The 18,216-nt window shown below is 51.9% G+C and overlaps 1 protein-coding gene across 1 annotated transcript in view; it reads right to left on the bottom strand.

The window, feature by feature from the left end:
* Nucleotides 1-1,017: 1,017 nt before the first annotated feature.
* The window catches only part of LOC147749126 (fidgetin-like), a 167,429-nt gene continuing 150,230 nt past the window's right edge, over nucleotides 1,018-18,216 (bottom strand). Inside the window, exon 3 of the mRNA XM_086936532.1 lies at nucleotides 1,018-4,357. Coding sequence (XP_086792658.1) covers nucleotides 2,121-4,357 — 2,237 coding nt within the window. The 3' untranslated portion in view covers nucleotides 1,018-2,120. The remainder of the gene's footprint in view (nucleotides 4,358-18,216) is intronic.

Here is an 18,216-nt window from a genome sequence, read left to right as displayed (position 1 = left end):
GACTTATGTCATCATACTAATGGCACATGGTACCACAACAGAAGAAAACAAAAAACCCAGCAGGCTGATGGTGTAGGATATGACCAGCAGTGACCGGTCCTGAGAGTAGGCCTATAGATTGACACTCTAGAGTCATGTTTAACGTACTGCTCCATCAAGTTCACCTGGTGATTGATAGACTTCTGTTTTTATGTGAGGGCTCGCATGAGGCTGAATGTAAACCCTCATGGCGCACTGCAGCCTAACACCATTGCTTGAAAAGAGCTTGCCAGTCGTTCTTTTGTGGCTGAAACTCCGTTTTTACTCCTCACTGCTCCAGAGCGGCCTACTTTGGACACCAAGGGAGAAGACCCCTTCATCTTTGTGAAGGCTCTTGTGAGATCAGGTCACCATCCGTGATCTCCCTCTGGTGCAACCGAGTCTGCAGTGGGATTTTCAAGAGTGACAAGATATACAGGGTTAAAGCTGCACTACTCTGCCCCAGCAATTACACCCCAAGGCTTCGGAAGAGCATTTTCTGTGCAAATTTGCAAGATCTCCGAATTCACTCTATATCTAGTAGCGTCATCTGCATAGTAATGGTGGCTACTTGAACCAGGACTGCAGCTTTATAAAAATGTATGTTCTCAAATGGGTGGAGCCCCTTGTGGAATCTGAAAGATTATCCAGGTAAAATAAAATCTTATAATGCACCATTCAAGTTACTGATGGGGATGCCAATTTCACAACTTAAGATACGCTCTCACCTACATTAACACATGCTTACATATCCGAGGAAACTTCCTGTTTCTTTACAACACACAACAACATACATTCTCACCCTGGGCATATTAAAGCTAAGTTAATTATTTGACCAACATTTCAAACATTATAACGTTGTTTGAAAACAAAGCAACACTAGGTCCCCCTGTGACAGCTCCAGTCTGGACGTAAGAGAGACTAGAGACAATGCAGAGTATTGGAGGTGTCCCAGCAAAAAAAGAGTGAACAATAATAAATTGTTTCCCTGTAGGCTGATCCAAAAAGTGGTTCTCTTGAATATCTTTAACCTACTGTACTACTTATACATTCTGAAGACACGTTACTCCACCAACACTATAACACTAACAATGTAAAAAAAGAAAATATGGCATACGTTTTTGTGTGAAAACCCCTGAAATACATTCAATGTTTATCTTTGTAACAACTTCAAGCTTTTTTCTTGTTCTTCTTTTGTTGTCTTTTTTTCTATTTTTTGGAAGAAAGCACATAGTCTGTACTGATTCATTAATGCCGCCATTTTGAAGTATACGGCCTCTATTCTAAAAGTTTTGTTTCTTAACACATACATTCTGAGGTAAATTTTCCTGAGTATTCAAAAAGGAGGGGGGAAAACTACCTTACATTAAAAAAATAAAAATGAGGTCTAAGAATATTAATCTACATTTTGTTTTCCACCCCTCCCTTTTTCTTAGGTTTGCTCCCCGGCTCCTTTCTTCCCTGTGGCATCGTCATGAAATCAGAACTCTGTCTGGAGTGGATCATGAGGGTCCCCCCAAAAGTGCCTTCAAAGGGTTTGACTGTCCAGTGATGATAGATGAAAAGACAAAATAAAGAGGAAAGGGTCTGTAGCGAAACATAGCGGAGACACCCAGACGTCGAGTGGCTACTGAACATGCAAATTGTCTTCTTTCCTCTTGTCTGGTTCAGTTGTATTTTGTCCGTAGTCTGTGGGTTGTGAAATGATTAACAAACAGTGCAGCACATTTTCAGATTCCTGATATACTGCACAGTCAGCAGATTTTCCAAGCAGTACCTCTTTGCCCCCACCTATAAAAAAAATTGCAATTTTCCCCAAAAGAGGTTCGCTATTTCTTTCCAAAAAACACATGAAAGAATAAAAAGAAACCACTCCCAGCAGATGCCACAAATCCACGCGCAAAACGGAGCCATCACAGGAGTGTGAGTGCTACACACAACAGCCGTCTGTTTAAGTTTTTCCCCTGCACCCCTGTAGTTTGATACAGGGGGCATCCCTGTAGTTTAATACAGGTGTCGATACACTGGCAGGTGACTGTTTCATTTTTTGTTTTTCAAAAAGAAATGCCAGCAAAGTCCCTTAAGTATGCACTGTTTTGCCGCTAGTGTCTCGACCCATACATTTTGTTCCACTCCGCGAATAAGTCCAGCTCCTTTTGAGATGTGCTGGGGCGCAGTTTGCAGAATGCGCCCTCAAAGTCCTTGTAGTTCGTCGGCTGCAGCTGGCCAGCGATGCTGTGGAGCTGGTCGGCACCCGCTAGCTGGCAGAGCTGGACCAGCTCACTGCTCAAGTAGCCTTCTGTGTGCTGCACTAGGGAAGCCATTTCCCGTTCGCTGAGGCAGTAGTTTTGCTGTGCCAAGGTGTGGTGGAGAATCTGCCGCCGGGCCAGGGTATCAGGTGGAGAGATGTAAAACCTCTTTGCAAACAGTCGGTGCACAGATTCCTCAACGTCGTCCGGCCGTTGGGTTGTTCCTATCACAATAACATTGTCGTTGGCGGAAGTAGCTATGCTCTCCAAGTAGGAGAGGAGCTGGGTCTTCAAGTTCATCAGCTGACTGCCTTCTTCCTTCACCCGCGGCGAAAGGAGAATATCAATCTCACTGATGAAGACCACTGATGGCTGGCGACAGGTCGCCACGAAGAAAACGGTTTCAAGGATTTTCTCGCCTTCGCTCTTCCACTTGCTAACCAGGGAAGCGCAGCTGAGCCTCATCAAGGTAGAGCCCAACTGGGTGCATATGCATCTGCTCAGTAGAGTCTTTCCCGCTCCCCGGGGTCCAAACAACAAAATGGTCCTCGGTGGACGACTTGCTCCAGTGTAGGCCCCAGGCCTCAGTATAGGCCACACCAGCTCCTCTTCAATCATTGCTTTGATTGACACCTGTCCAGCAATGTCCGTCCACTGCACAGGTGGGCCGCAGTCAACAATTTCATTGTTTACCAGTTCCAAAAGTAGAGGATCCGTGTTCTTCAGTTGTTCTTCTGATTGACTAAAAAATGGCTCTTGCTTGATAACTGGAACCTGCATTCTGTGTGCAAAGGTGTGCCCATGTTCAGTACCTCCCCTTTCACCATTCACCATTGCGGCAGGCGTGAACTTGTCGAAGGGTTCACTGGATCTGAGCGATGCTTCCGTTGCATATGAGTTGGGGGACACAATGGCTTTCATTGACTGGTTATTGTATTTGCTGATATGCTCCTCCGCGGTGGACCGCTTCCCAGTTTTATAGGACACCTGCGATGTTTCGTTACTTCGATTAAAGCCATTGCCTCTACATTCACTAGGAACACCATTGTCAGACATCTGATATTGGGGCTCCGAGGTAGACTTTGGTTGCTCATAGCTGTATTTTCTGTACCTGCTATCACCTTCTTCTTCCACGGGCAATTCAAAGGCTTTCCTTTTCAGTGAACTGCTCGACTCACTGCTTATGGGAGGTACTGGTATTGGGCCTAAGCCCGTACTTTGATAACCGTAGCCAGGAACAACTGATGGTCTGGACGAAGCATTAGGAGGTGGGAGAGGTGTTGGTGCTGCAATGCCAGAGGGTAGATAAGAAGCAGAAGGATGAGGGTGAATGGAGGCATATCCTGGACCAAGGGCAGGCTGACTTGGGTAAGCGCTTGAGGCATAGTTGTACATTGGCCCAGACGGACTGTAGCCAGGTACTAGCGTGGGTGACGGATGGGCCGACTGCAGAAGACCTGAGCTATGAAGGGACGCAGGATGGGATGGTGGAAGTGCTGTGGCAGGCTGGCTGCAGTAACCTGGTGGCAGGTAGGAACTGCTGTAGCCCGAGGTATAGTCTTGCGGTGTCCCTAGTCCGCTGGAAGTCGTGGGTCCCCCGCATGTATTGCTGGGATATATGGAGTCAGATAAGTTGCCAGGTCCAATGGAAGGACTGCCTATTCCCACCGAGCCATTTCCTGAAGCGACGGCTGAAGGGACTCCTGACTTTGAACCAGCAAGTCCATCGTGCATTGAGGTTAGAGGATATGTACCCTCTGAACTCTGTGACATCTGCCAGGATTCAAGGTCACCCTTCTGTCCATTAACTGGCCCGAAGGCTCCATCTGTGTAGCTATTTAGTGTTGGGCGTTCATATGGCGAGTCCAAAACCCCAGAATACTTCTCCGCGTATCTTTTCAGGAGGTTGGACGCAGTTAATGCAGAGATGTCATCATTAGCCCAGGCGTAGTTGAACCTCTGACGACTACTGTGGTACAGATCAGATTTGTGAGCTGGGGATGAGGTCGTTGAAGAGACATCGAGGTGCTGCTCTGGCCACTGGTTCAGGGGCTGGGCATGTTCCGGTGTCCAGTGCATCTTCAGGAGTCCTGAGAGAAAACAGAGATGATAAAACCTGGTTAGTGAAGCACATCTGCAAGTATTAAGGATAAAATACAACATTTACTAACTTTAAACGTTAAAGATTAGAGAACTGAAGAAATTCAAAACAAGACACCAAACTACAAACAGCACGGATACTCCCGTTCCCTCAATAACAGTGCAGTAGAATAACCCTCTATGTTCCCCCTGAGACCACTTTCTGGCCTCCTCCCCTAGTCTACAGTCCACAACTCTAGGTTTCTGGTTTATAGGAATAGGTTACGGATGTTTCTAGGTTAAGTCTCCTTCCCTTAAGAATGAGTTCCCCCCACACATCTGAACATGGTCTTTACCAGTCTCCTTTTGGAATGTTCTGAAATACCTCACTGTCAAACATGTCAACTCCTTTCATCCACCTACTGAAGTTGTTGTGTGCATCAAAACACGATTCATATCGGGATACACGCACTATAAAGTTCTGTAACATACCACGAGCAACAATTGATAAAACTGGAACTCTACCAAAACAAGCTATGAAATGCATTTCCAATCAAGTTTAATTATTTAGATCCTCATAAAATATCACCAAAACGTTGAAATTGACAGTGATGCCGAGTCAATTGGACACCTTTCGTCCCCTTTGGTACTGTGAAACAGCTATTGACAGCGGACTAGTCTTCTTCAGAGAAGAAAAAACTAACAAAAAGCAGCCCAGGTGCCTAACTCACAAGCCAAACTTTTACAGTTGATTCTAATGGAGATGGCCGCCATTTTGCCTGGTGGACATGGATTACTCACTGGCATAACTTCCTGTAGAACTACACAGAAATGATTACACAGACTTTCTCTTTTAATTAGAAACAACACTTCTAAGCGCAGCATTCATGTGGTATTCTAGTAATATTTTCTGGCATACATGTTTACTAAACAATTGGCAGACATATATCCTAGTGATACACAAAGAGTTGAAGACATATAGAACCTCCCAGACTTTCCTAAAGTATCTATTTGGGTGCCTGAAACTTGAAAAACTTAAATATTTGTTATTTAAGAGCTCCTGGGGAGTATCCAATTTTCATGTGCATGAACCGTATGAGTCTGCAATTTAAGTAACATCCTGAGGATGGTCTTACAGTCCATGGAGACAGGACTATTTAGAGAATCGTAGGATGTAATTTAGAAGCAGGCCTTAAAAAACAAAATATGTAGTGCCTCTTTACAGTCCAAAATAAAAAAAATATATATATTTTTTTAAAACTCTTTATTCGTGACTGTTCAGTATGACATACATTTCTGTACATTTTCTCATCATATCACACATCAGTCTTTTCCATTTTCTTAACCATTAATTTTTGGGAGCATAACATTTCAATCATGGGTTGCTCGTCATAACAGTTCCGCGGATGTTTCCCATTTATGCTCTGTAAACACCATAATCATGCCTTTCATAAGTGTCATACCCCAACTGTCCCTCACTCCCCGTCCGCCCACCCCCTGTCTCCTGGTCGTTCTCTCATGTACACTCTACATCCCGGGCTAAGGTGGCTCTGTCTATCTGGAACTTGTTAAAGGCTCTAGGTCCGATCTAGCCCTTGTGAGTTGCACTGGTGCCCGTGAGCCTCGGACCCCCCCCCCCGCTACATGTGTGAGTTCACCCCACCAGGTCTTCTGAACTGTCCAGGTCTGCCTCTTCCAGTTCTATCAACATTAAATCCCATTCCTGTGCTATAGGGTATTTGCGAAGGCCCTTGCTCTCCTCTTCCCGCAGTGCCGCGGATTCTGCTTTGCCCCATTTTAGCAAGTCGCTTCGCCACATTTCTATCTGCGGGGCCCTGGGCAATTTCCATCTCATAGTGAGCACCCTGATCGCCAACCCTAGTGCCAGGTCCGTGAATTTCAATTGTGCCTTGCATGTTTTGGGCCGTTTCCTGTTCCCTAGTAGGCAGGGTAATGCTCCCTCAGGGATCCGGAGTGTTGTTATGGAGTGCAGCGTGTGTGTGATCGTCCCCCAGTAAGTATGTAACTTCGGGCATGTCCATAGCATGTGAAGAATATGTGCCTCGTCTTGTTGACATCTCGGGCAGCAGTGTGCAGCGGCAGGGAACATCCTATGTAGTCTCTGGGGTGTAAGGTAAGCTCTATGGAGAATCATGGCCTGTATGAACTGAAACTTAACATTTCTGGATACCCTTCTATGATGGCCTAGAATAACTTTCCACTCCCCGTCCGTTATGTTTTCCACAACCAAGTTTATTAAGCAAATGATCATCAAGCATGTGGCATCTCCACACATCGAGAACACCACAACAACATCAATATAGCAATTACATATGCAGCAAATGATATAGCAGATTCAGAATAGGCTTAGTATAGAAAGTCCCCAACACCCTACCCTAACCCACAACGCTACCCCCCCCGCTCTAACAGCCCCCCCCCAACCCCCCCTACCACACGTGTATGTATAGCAACAGGGAAAAGAAATATGTGGGTGTAATGCCACCAGGGCGTTGCTGCATCAGGCCAAAATTGTCACTGTGATCAAATGTCCTCCTCTTGCTCCGCCGGGGGGTCCAAGGAAAGACCACGGTAGTCAGCCCAACGCTTCCAAATTTTGAAGTGTTTGCGCGGGCAGCCCCTCGCTTCAAAGATCGGTCTCTCCAGACCCATGAAATAATCTAGCCCAGCCTTCCACGCAGACAGGGGGGGAGCCCTCACTGACTTCCACGCTCGGGCCAGGTCTCGCTTAGCCACGACTAGCCCCAAAAGCAACAAGTGGCGCTTATAAACATTGCCACCAATCCCTTCCATGATATGCAAGAGGCCCAGCCGGTGGGTACGGGGAAGATCCCAGCCCAGGACCTCAGCTAGACAACTCCACACGCCTCTCCAGAACCCAGTCAACCGGCCACACGACCACACCGTATGCACCAGAGAGGCAGGCACCACCCCACAGCGCAGGCATTCCGAAGACGCAATTAACCCAGCCTTCCACAACCGCTCACGCGTATAATAAGCACAATGCAAATATTTGAATTGAATTAGCCGGAGCCGGATCGCAATGGCGGTTCCACGTGGGGATTCCAGTGCCTCCCTCCAATCGTCCTCATCAAGGGGGCCCACGTCTATTTCCCACGCCTCCCGAAGGGAGTGTAGGGTGGAGGAGCAATGAATAATAAGTGTCTGGTAAATCCTAGAGACCTTCCTGTCCCCCAGATCCCCCATAAACACCTTGGCCTCCACTGGGCTAAATTCCGGTAGGGAGTCGAGACCGGCGATGCTCGGGGCGAGGGCATGCCGCAGCTGGAGGTAGCGGAAGAACTGGGACTGAGGCATTTGGAACTCTGTACGGAGCTCCTCGAAAGATTTGAGGGTGGTGCCGGACATGACCTGGCCCAGTTGAGTAATCCCAATGGCCTCCCAACCCTCAAACCCGGTCAGGGCCGCCAGCTCCGGGAGCAAACCATTGTGCCAAAGCGGCGTCTCAGCCGTCAACCTGCCCCACCATCCCATGCGGCGCAGTGACTGTCGCCATACCGCAAAGACCACTCCGGTGACCGATGGCAATGCACGGCGTAGGCGAGCGGAATAAAGAATGGTGTGGAGCGTGCGGTCACCCATGAGCAACCGTTCTATGGCATAAGCCGGATCCCCCCTACCACCATTCATTAAGGACAAGTAGTTGGGAAGCCTGGTAGTAAGAGAGGAGGTCCGAGGTGGCCAAGCCACCACTGTACGTGGACAGAAAGCACGTCTTCAACGCCACTCGGGCCGCACCTCCACTCCACAGGAAGCGGCCCAGCACTGAGTTAACCTGACGGAACCACTCCAGGCCAATGGGGTATGGGAAGTTCTGGATTTGGTACAGGAGCCGCGGAAGCGCCACCATCTTGAAGATGGCCGATCTCCCAAAGATAGTAAGCGGCATTCTAGACCATGTCTTGACATCGGCCTGAACCCGTTCCCACACCGGCAAGACTCCACGCGCCCAGGCCACGGCCCGCGACTCTGAGAGAAAAACGCCCAGATACTTTAGGCCATCCGAGGCCACTCGCAGCTCAGCAGCCCAGGGGTCAGCAACCACACCGCCACCCAGCACCCACAGGGTCGATTTATTCAGGTTAAGGTGAAGACCCGAGACCCCGCCAAACTCCCGCATGATTTCCAGAACCCGGGGGCCCGATCGCCGTAGATCCGTAAGGAAGAGGAGGACGTCATCCGCATACAGCGCAATCCTATCCACCAGATCCTCGTTCCAAACGAAACCACGCAACCGGGCATCCGCACGTATTCGCGACGCCAGAGGTTCCATGGCGAGGGCAAACAGGTATGGGGACAGCGGGCAACCCTGCCGAGTACCGCGACCTACATGGAAGCGCCCAGAGGTAGCACCGGCCACACGGACCGAGGCCGTAACGTTGGTGTAAAGGAGACGAATGTACGACAAGAAGACCGGCCCCAGGTTGAGGCGGGCCAACAGTGTGAACAGATATGCCCAGCTCACCGAATCAAAGGCCCGGTCCATGTCCGCCAGTAGGAGTGCCGCCTGTTCATCTCTAGCACCCATGGCATCCACCGCTGCCTGCGCCCGTCGAATATTATGCCGAGTGGCCCTGCGAGGCATGAATCCAGCCTGATCGGGGTGGACTAGATCAGCAACGTGGGGCAGGAGGCGGTTTGCCAAGGCCTTAGCCAGAACCTTGGCCTCAATGTTAAGAAGGGAAATCGGCCTGTATGAGTCGTGTCGGTCAGGCGCCCTGCCCGGCTTCAAAAATACTACGATTTCAGCATGACGCCAATCTGGTGGCAGCTCTCCCTGAGCCCGTGCCGCCTCTAGGGCACAGCGATAGTGGGGCCCCAGCTGGACGTGAAACTTTTTGTAGAATTCACTTGGATAACCACTCGGGCCGGGCGCCTTACCCGTATTCAGTTGACCAAGGGCTTCTCCGAGCTCCTCAGCCGTAAGCGGGGCGTCCAGTGCGGTTCTGGTCTCATCCGAGACGGCCTGCGGTAGCAGGTCGTCAAGATACGCGGAAATCTCGCTTGTCTCCAAGTGATCTCGGGGAGCGTATTGCGCCTCGAAATAACGGGCAAAGCTAGCCGCCAGCAAGTCCGGGTCGGTCATGACCGAGCCATCATCTGTAGTAAGGCCCGGCAACACCAGAGGCTGGAAGGTCGCCTGGCACAATCTATGCAGCATGGTACAGGACTTGTCGCCCCACTGATACACCCTGCTGCGCGTGGCGAGCCACGCCTGTCGGGCTTCCTCATAAAGGACAGAGGCGTACGTACGCTTGCTGGGCCTGCAAGAGCCGCCGCACAATGCCTTCGTCGCTCCCGAGCCGACCACGCTGCTCCAGCTCCTCTACGCGGGCCGCGGCGGTCACAATGGCCTCCCGATGTTTTCGCCGAGCAGCCACGCACCAAGCTATATCGATGCCCCGAAGCGTGGGTTTCAGCGCCTCCCACACCACCATTGCATTCACATCCCCTACCAAGTTCTCGCGCCAGAAATGGTCAATCGCCTCACGCAGGTGACGCACATACTCGGGCCGCTGCAACTGCCAAGATGACATCCGCCATCGAAACGGCTGTCTCGTGGAGGGGAGGGTCATGGTAGCTAGGACGGGGGAGTGATCAGACAGGCCTCTGGGGAGTATCATAGCATCCCTGACCCGACTCAGACAGGCACCCGGCACAAACAGATAATCTAGTCTCGAGAAGGACCCATGCACCGCCGACACATATGTGAATTCACGCACAGCAGGATGAAAGTGCCGCCATACATCAACCCAGCCCAGGCCACTCACAGTCGCACACAATTTGGTGGGAGCAGTAGTAGGGGGGGGATCCGACACCACAGGCACCCGCCTCAGACGATCCAGGCCCACATCCATGACCTCGTTCCAATCGCCCCCCACCATGGTTAGGACCTCCGGAATCTCATCCCACAGCGCGAATAGCCGCTCAGACAAAGCCCACTGCAGAGGGGGGGGGGCATATACGCTACCAAAAACCACCTGTTCAGTACCCAACCTGCCTTTGATGAAGATATACCGGCCCTGAGGATCAATCCACTGCTTCTCATGCACATAAGCTACCCTGCGGAGTACTAAGATAGCCACCCCCCGCGAACCCCTCGTGAAGCCCGCATGGTACACCTGCTGAAACCCGAACCTCTGGAGGCTAAGGGCCTTAGAGCCCAGCATGTGAGTCTCTTGAAGCAGCAGCACATCCACCATCTCCCTTTTCCCCCAACGCAGCACAGCCCCACGCTTGATTTTGTCCAGAATACCCCTCACATTCCACGTCACAACACGCAGGGTCTTTTGAGGAGGTACAGTCGTAGTATCAGCCATAATCAATACAGCGTCCCGCATCTAGCCCTCCGCCCCACCCTGGCGCACCCCACAAGGCAACAAAATCAAAAGCCAAAGACACGTGTGGTCCCACCCTCCCAACCCGAACACCCAGTACCCCAACACCCACCTGGCCACCCCCGACCCGAACCTCCCCAACCCCCAACAAGAAGACAACCCCCCCCTGCGCCCCACACCCCCCACCCCAATACCTCCGAAAACAGTGAAGTATCTGTCGCGGCATGGAGAGACCCAGGTCCAGAACAGAGAGCCCAGGGCCCACCATACCAATGGATCCCAACACCCCCATCAACACACACTCACCACCCCCCCAACAACACCCACTACTCGTGAGGGTTTAAGGCCCATAGAAGCCGCCACCCGAGCCCCGCAGTGGCTCTACCCAAAGCCTCAGAGTGTCATAGAAGCATATAGATAAGTTCAGATAAAGTCACATGGAACAGTCTCACCAGTCGGTCCATTCCGGGCAACACCAATGACCAGGCACCGCCAGAGTTCAACTGCCAGCATCAGAGTGTTCAGAGTCAAGCGTGCCGTTCGTCTGCGTCGCACTGGCGGACGCTGACCGTTTTTTAGATCTGGACCTTCGATGCCTTCCTTTCCGGTTGGTGCGGTCCGTCCGCTCCGGCGATGATCTCTGGGACCCGCCAGGATCCAGCCCCGGCTGGGCATGGGGTCGGAGTCGCACCGTCTCATCAGTCCAACGAAAAACCTCGGGTGTATCGAAGAAGTGTGTCCGGGACTGGTGTACCACCCGCAAGCGGGCCGGGTACAGGAGAGAGTATTGAAGCTTCAGGCCCTGCAACTTAGCCTTGGCGGCCACAAAGGATTGTCGCTGCTGCTGAACCATTTTCGTGTAATCCGGGAAGATCATTATGGCATGATTCTCAAATGTAAGCGAGCCCTTGTTCCTCGCCTCCCGCAGTATGGCATCACGGTCATGATAGTTCAGCAGCCGAGCAATGACCGGCCGAGGGCGTTCCCCCTCAGGCGGCCGCTGAGTCAGGGCCCTGTGCGCCCGTTCAATCACAAAACGCGCCGACAATGTCCCCTCAGGGACCCAGCTCTCCAGCCAGTGAGTCAGGAAACGCACCATGCCATCCTTCTCGCACCGCTCCGGAAAGCCAATGAAGCAGAGGTTATTTCTCCGTGCGCGCCCTTCAGCATCCTCCACGCGGGCCGCAAGCGTCTTCTGGACACACTCCACCTCCGCCATTCTTTTCTTCAGGGCGCCAATGTCCGTTTCGGTCACCGATACTCGAGATTCAGTCTCGGTGATCCGCGCCACCGCGTTTCGGAGGTCCTGGCGAAGCAGTGTAACGTCCGCTCCCACTGCCCCAATTTTGGCGTCCAGCATGTCCCGGGATTGGGTAATGGCCGCCAGGATTGCAGCGTTGTCCGGCCCTGATCCGCCACCTCCGCCAGATGCCCCGGCGCCGCCACTGGGCCCGGCAAACTTGTCCATGGGGCCCTGCTTAGGCGGGCCCCCTCCGCCACCCCTGGTCATGGCCTGTCACGGACACAACGGATCTGCACACTGGACTGGACGGGTAGGTTCAGCAGGCCCGGGGCAGTGAGTCCACAACAATAAGCACAGGACGCCTCCGGCCCCACGCCCGGACAACGGGTCCAGTGCCCGCGTAGGAGGTGCGGCAGGTCACTACAACTTCAGTGGCACGACTCACGAGGCTCCGGACCAGACAGGCCCCCACAAAGCTGCGTCACCCACAGGTGCCTCCAGGATCCAGAGGAGGCAGGGCACCTTCAGCAGTGTCCTCATGTATCAGTGCCCCTAGGCTGCAGCAGTGTCCCCACTCAACAGTGGCCCGATAATGCAGCAGTGTCCCCACCCAACAGTGGCCCGAGAATGCAGCAGTGTCCTCACCCACCAGTGGCCACAGGGTGGAGTGTCCGGCCAAAGTCTGCGCCACTGACGCCACTCACAGCGGCGCGCCCACAGCCACCTCTCGGCCGCCCGAAAATCGAGGTCCCCGGCCCACAGCCAGCCACTAGGCCGCAGACCGCCGTCAGCGCCACAGGGTCCCGGAGGGGATGGAGCCGCCAGATCCCGGCACCGGAGAGATTAGGGCCCACTCACGGACCGACGGCGCCCGCCCGGCACCAACCACGGGCTCAGGGTCCGAGCGCTGCGGGGACGCCCGGGGTCCGCACCACAGATGGCACCCCCAGCCGCGCTCCAACAGCCGCCACTCGGCGTCACCAAAATCGAGGTCCCCGGCTCGCGGCCAGCCACCAGGCCACACTCCGCCGTCGGCACCTCAGGGTCCCAGCGGAGACAGAATCGCGGGATCCCGACACCGGAGAGAACAGGACACTCCCCGGAATCGGTAGGACTCGCCAGGGATTTTCTGCGGGCTCGGGGGCCAGGATAAATGTCAAAAGTAAGTTCGGGCCGGCGGGAGCTCTACCAAGCTGCGACCGCCATCATCGCCCGCCAAGCCACGCCCCCCCGTCCGTTATGTTTTCACCCGAGTCTGTAGTCCAGGTCTCCCTGAGTGTAGTGATCGGCGATGTCACATGTTCTCTGATACCAACATACAGCCATTTCACTAGGTGTCCCCCCCGTGCCCATGTAATATATGAGGTGTACTAATTCATGTTGTTCTGGTTTCGTACGTTGTGGGGCCCAAGCCCGTCGCACATAGTGCGTCACCGAGGCGTGTAATAGATATAAGCGTGAAGGCGCTCCCGTGGCTTGCACAAACGAGGTGTGGTTCAGCATGGTGTCGTCGCCGAACAGGTCTCCCACCCGATCCACCCCGGCCTCCGTCCAGGGACGTAGTCTGCACTGTGTTAGAGTCCCCTGTGGTGTCGGGAGTCCTAGTAGGGGTATATTGTCCGCGTATGGAGAGGTCCCAGCCGTGTATGACAGTGCTTTCTTCCAGCAAGTCAGGGCCACATGCAGGAGGGGGTGGCAGTCTCTGGGGATCCTAGCATTGGGCAAGAGGAGGGAGTGTAGTTCTCCACGTGCTAATTTGTCCGTCGTGTAAGCGATCTCATGCAAGCCCCTGCCCGCCACCCATCGGGTCAACCATTGGAGCTGGCTGGCATAGTAGTAACTTCGTAGGTCCGGTACGCCCAGGCCACCCCGTCTGGTGTTCAGTTGCAGTTTAAGGCTGATTCGTCTCCTCCCCGAGCCCCATATGAGGTTGACCAGTAATGTATTTAGTGTGGTGAAAATCTGACGTGGGAGCAGGACCGGCAGGTTTACAAAATAATACAGTATACGGGGGAGCAGGACCATCTTCGAGACTGCCACTCGTCCCATTACCGATAGGGGTAGGGACGTCCAGAAGCCTATGCTACCTAGTAGGCCAGTAATGGCCTTACGAATATTACCGTCAATTTGGGCCTCTGGGTCCCGGTAGACCTGTATTCCGAGATATTTAAACGTGGTCGGTGCCACTTGGATTTCATAGGCCCCGAACTGTATGTGGGGGGGCTGTTGGCCATCTCTGAACTGTATGTGGGGGGGCTGTTGGCCATCTCGGAAGAAGATACCGTTCCACACGACCAATTACTGAAATCCCTGGAAGGGAAAGGTATACGAGACAAGGCATTGGGATGGCTAAAATCTTTTCTGGAGGAACGAACACAATCAGTGTGTTTGGGTGACTTCATCTCTCCCCCGCGAAACATTAAATATGGGGTTCCCCAGGGGGCCTCACTCAGTCCAACTTTGTTTAATGTTTTCGTTTCCTCATTGGCAGCCATTGGAAGACGGTGGGGTGTCGAAATGTGTTCTTATGCTGACGACACCCAGTTAATGGTTACCATTGATGAAAAGGATGATCCTAAAACCCGACTGATAAACTGCCTGACTGAACTGGCCAACTGGATGCAAGAGCATTGTCTGAGATTAAATGCAGACAAGTCAGAAATCCTCTTGTTTGGCAAAAATCCCCAGCTCTGGGATAACAGCTGGTGGCCAAGCAACCTGGGGTTGCCTCCGAATCCCACCCCAAAAGCAAAAAACCTGGGAGTGGTATTGGACAGTGCTCTGTCCATGAAATCACATGTCTCCACTGTCTGCGGCAAAAGCTTTGCATTGCTGAAAATGCTCAGACGAGTTTTCCCCTGGAACCCGACTGAATGTAGGAAAACTCTGGTTCAGTCATTGCTGATGAGCAGATTGGACTATGGCAACTCACTGTTTGTCGGAATGGCAGACTATCTCTTTTCTAAACTGCAGATAGTACAAAATGCCGCGGCAAAGGCGGTCTGTAATAAAAAGAAATTTGATTTGGCTAAAAGCTGCATGCGAGAGCTTCATTGGCTCCCGATGCGACAAAGAGCCAATTTTAAATTACTATGTATCACACACAAGGTGCTATATAACGCAGGCCCTACCATTTTACATAATAAAGTTGAATTCCACAGACCACCGAGGAACCTCCGATCCAGTACATTAGGAAGAGCAACCACCACCCGGGTGAAGACTGTCAGGATGTGAGAGCGAGCCTTCTCGCATCTGGCGGCTACTAAGTGGAATGAACTTCCTCCCAGTCTTAGACTGACAGATGACCTTCTGTCTTTTAGGAAACAACTAAAGACACTACTCTTCCCTAAATCAGAATAAATCATCACTCAGTGTGGTTATCGTACCTCTCAGCATCCAACTTTAGCGCCGTGATATCCTACTCAGGATGATTGTTAGCGCTCTATAAATAAATTAAATACAAATACAAATACAAACCTAGGGACTTTCCCGGGTTTATAGCAGTCCAGATATGGTCTCAAAGCGTCTGAAGACAGTCGCCAGGGCGAGTGGTCCCCTCGCAGGTTCCGGAGATACACTAAGATGTCGTCGGCATATATTGAGACCATGTGGTTGGTGCCTCCCGCCGGTATGCCTTCCTCCACAGCTCTATTGCGAAGCGCAATAGCCAGGGGTTCCAGCATCAGCACAAACAGTAGCGGCGACAGTGGGCAGCCCTGTTGGGTGCCCCTATGGACTTCATAGCTGTCAGATGTGTGTCTTCCTGTGCGTGCCCTAGCCGTCGGACCTGTGTACAATAAGTGGATCCATTTTATAAGGGCCTCTGGGAAACCAAAGCGATGCAGGACTTCGAACATGAAGTTCCACGTCAGGGAATCAAACGCCTGACGGAGGTCTAGGGCTATACAGCCAGCGTGTGGTAAGTTGTGAGGTGTAGTTGTCATGAGGGCGTGGAGTCGCCTCGAATTCTGGGAGGTACTCCTCTCTGGGAGGAAGCCACATTGATAAGTATGGATCAGGCCAGGGAGGTGGTGTTGAATCCGCATGGCAATAGCCTTACTAAGGATCTTATACTCCGTGGAGAGCATGGAGAGGGGCCTGTAGTTACCTATATCTTGAGTGTCCCTCCCGGGTTTCGGGATAGAAATCACCAAGGCCTGCATGGTGGTAGCCGGGAGATGGCCAACCTCGTAAGCGGTGTTGTATATTTTCTCCAGGACGGGGGCCAGCACATCAGCATATGTTTGATAAAACTCCCCTGGCAGGCCATCTATGCCCGGGGTCTTGCCCCGGTTAAGCGTATGGATTGCTATCTTTATTTCATGCTGTGTTATAGGCCCGGCTAGAGCCGCCTGGATTCCCGGGGCCAGCACTGGGAGCGTTAGTTCTCCTAGGAATTTCGTCCCTGGCATCTACAGAGGGGGGAGCATACAGGTTCTCCAGGTGAGTCTTAAATACAGTGTTAATTCCCAGTTGAGTGTGTACCTGTTCACCCGCTGCGTTCCGGATAGACGTTATTGTAGGGCTCTCAGGGGCATCCTGGACCAGCAGGGCAAGCAGAGCACCGGATCTGTCCGCCTCCGCCTGTTGGCGTTTCAGATAGGCCCCATAGTCCATCACTCTCAGGGTCTCTAGCAATTCAGCATGTTCGATATTACACTGCTGTAGATCAGCTTTTCGGCCAGGGTCCTGCCCTACCGCATTTTCAAGGTCGCGCAAGCGCTTTTCTACCTCGCATAGCTTACCATGGATCTCCTGTCTGGCTCCCACCAGGCGGCCTATAGCAGCCCCCCGTATTACAGCTTTCATTGCATCCCATTCCACTAGATTCGAGGACGCAGAGTCCCAGTTTGTATCGAAGTAGCCAGTTAAGGCGTCAGCTATATGTGATCAAAACGGGCCATCCTCGAGCAGCGCAGGGCTAAGCCTCCAGGTAGGGACCGGTGAGGGTACCCTACCCCAGTGTAGGTCAAGCGCCAGCGGCCGGTGGTCTGAGAACGTTTTAGCAAGGTAATCCGATGTGGCGCATCTAGTCGTGACAGAGGTGGAGCATACAAACCTATCTAATCTGGTATGTAGGTTGTGCACAGGGGAGTAGCATGAGTATTCTTTGTGTGTCAGGTGCAGTGTGCGCCAGATGTCAACCAACCTCCAACCCCGGAGCCATGTCCCAAACGATTCTGACAGTTTATGTACTCCTGCCACCTGGAGGGGGGGTGTGTGATCTGTCAAGGCTCACATCTAGGATCATGTTCCAGTCACCTCCCAAGATCCAGGGGACGTCCACCCAGTCCGCCAACGCCCGGCCCACTGCAGCAAGGAATCTATCTTGGTCAAAATTCAAGGCATAGATGCTGCCCAGCACTACCACCTCCCCGTCCAAGGTGCCCCTCACCAGTACATAGCGCCCCTGTTCGTCAGTCCGTCTTTCCAGTTCCACAAATGGAGTACCGTGACGCACCCATATCGTGGCCCCTCTGGAGAAGGCAGAGTATGTTGTAGAGAATACAAAATAAAAAATATAAATTATCAGTGAGGACCCCCTCCCTCTTGACCAAAGACCTCAGCTGCACCAAAATTAGGGTTTGGGATGATTCAAAGCAACCCTGTAATAACTGAGCGTGCTCAGAAGGTCCATCATAGCAGACCTCAAGGGCCACACTCCTTGCTTATCAGTGACTACTTTCGGTTTTGAAAAAAAGGGCATGTCCTGAAGCAGTTGAAGAGAAAAACTACACATACATTGACAGATCGAGTTCTCCTTTAAATAGCTATCACATCAAAATCTGGCTGGAACAAAAATAGCGATTACAATTACTGTAAATGTTTGACAGAAGCAGATGGCTTTCAAAGACCTCATTTTCCAGGAAACCTACTTCATGATCAAAGCAAAACTGGTTGTTGAATTATTCAAAAAATTACCCTATTTCATATCTTGCACAATGTAATATTTTTTAAAAGGGCCTCGTAAGTACTTCCTGCCTACACCCGCAGTGTCCCTTCCTACTAAGTTAAGATTAGGTTTTGCATCCACTGGCCAGGACATGGAAGCCTGGGCTCGTGGATAGCAGAGCCCTACATTGGTTTCCTTTTATGTTGCAGCATTTTGGGAGGTGGGGGATTCTGAGAAATATATGGCAGCCAGAGAAAAATCATGAAGTTGTAAATTGAAAAAGCAAACAAAATGAAATGAACAGAAATACAGAAAGGGCGCGAAACCTACTGAATTCCGTAGAACACAAGGTTCCGA

This window comes from Lissotriton vulgaris, chromosome 1_1 (assembly GCF_964263255.1).
Source record: "Lissotriton vulgaris chromosome 1_1, aLisVul1.2, whole genome shotgun sequence".
Classification (NCBI taxonomy): Eukaryota; Metazoa; Chordata; class Amphibia; order Caudata; family Salamandridae; genus Lissotriton; species Lissotriton vulgaris.
The sequence above is the reverse complement of the archived record's forward strand: the minus strand, read 5'-3'. Positions and strand labels throughout refer to the sequence as shown.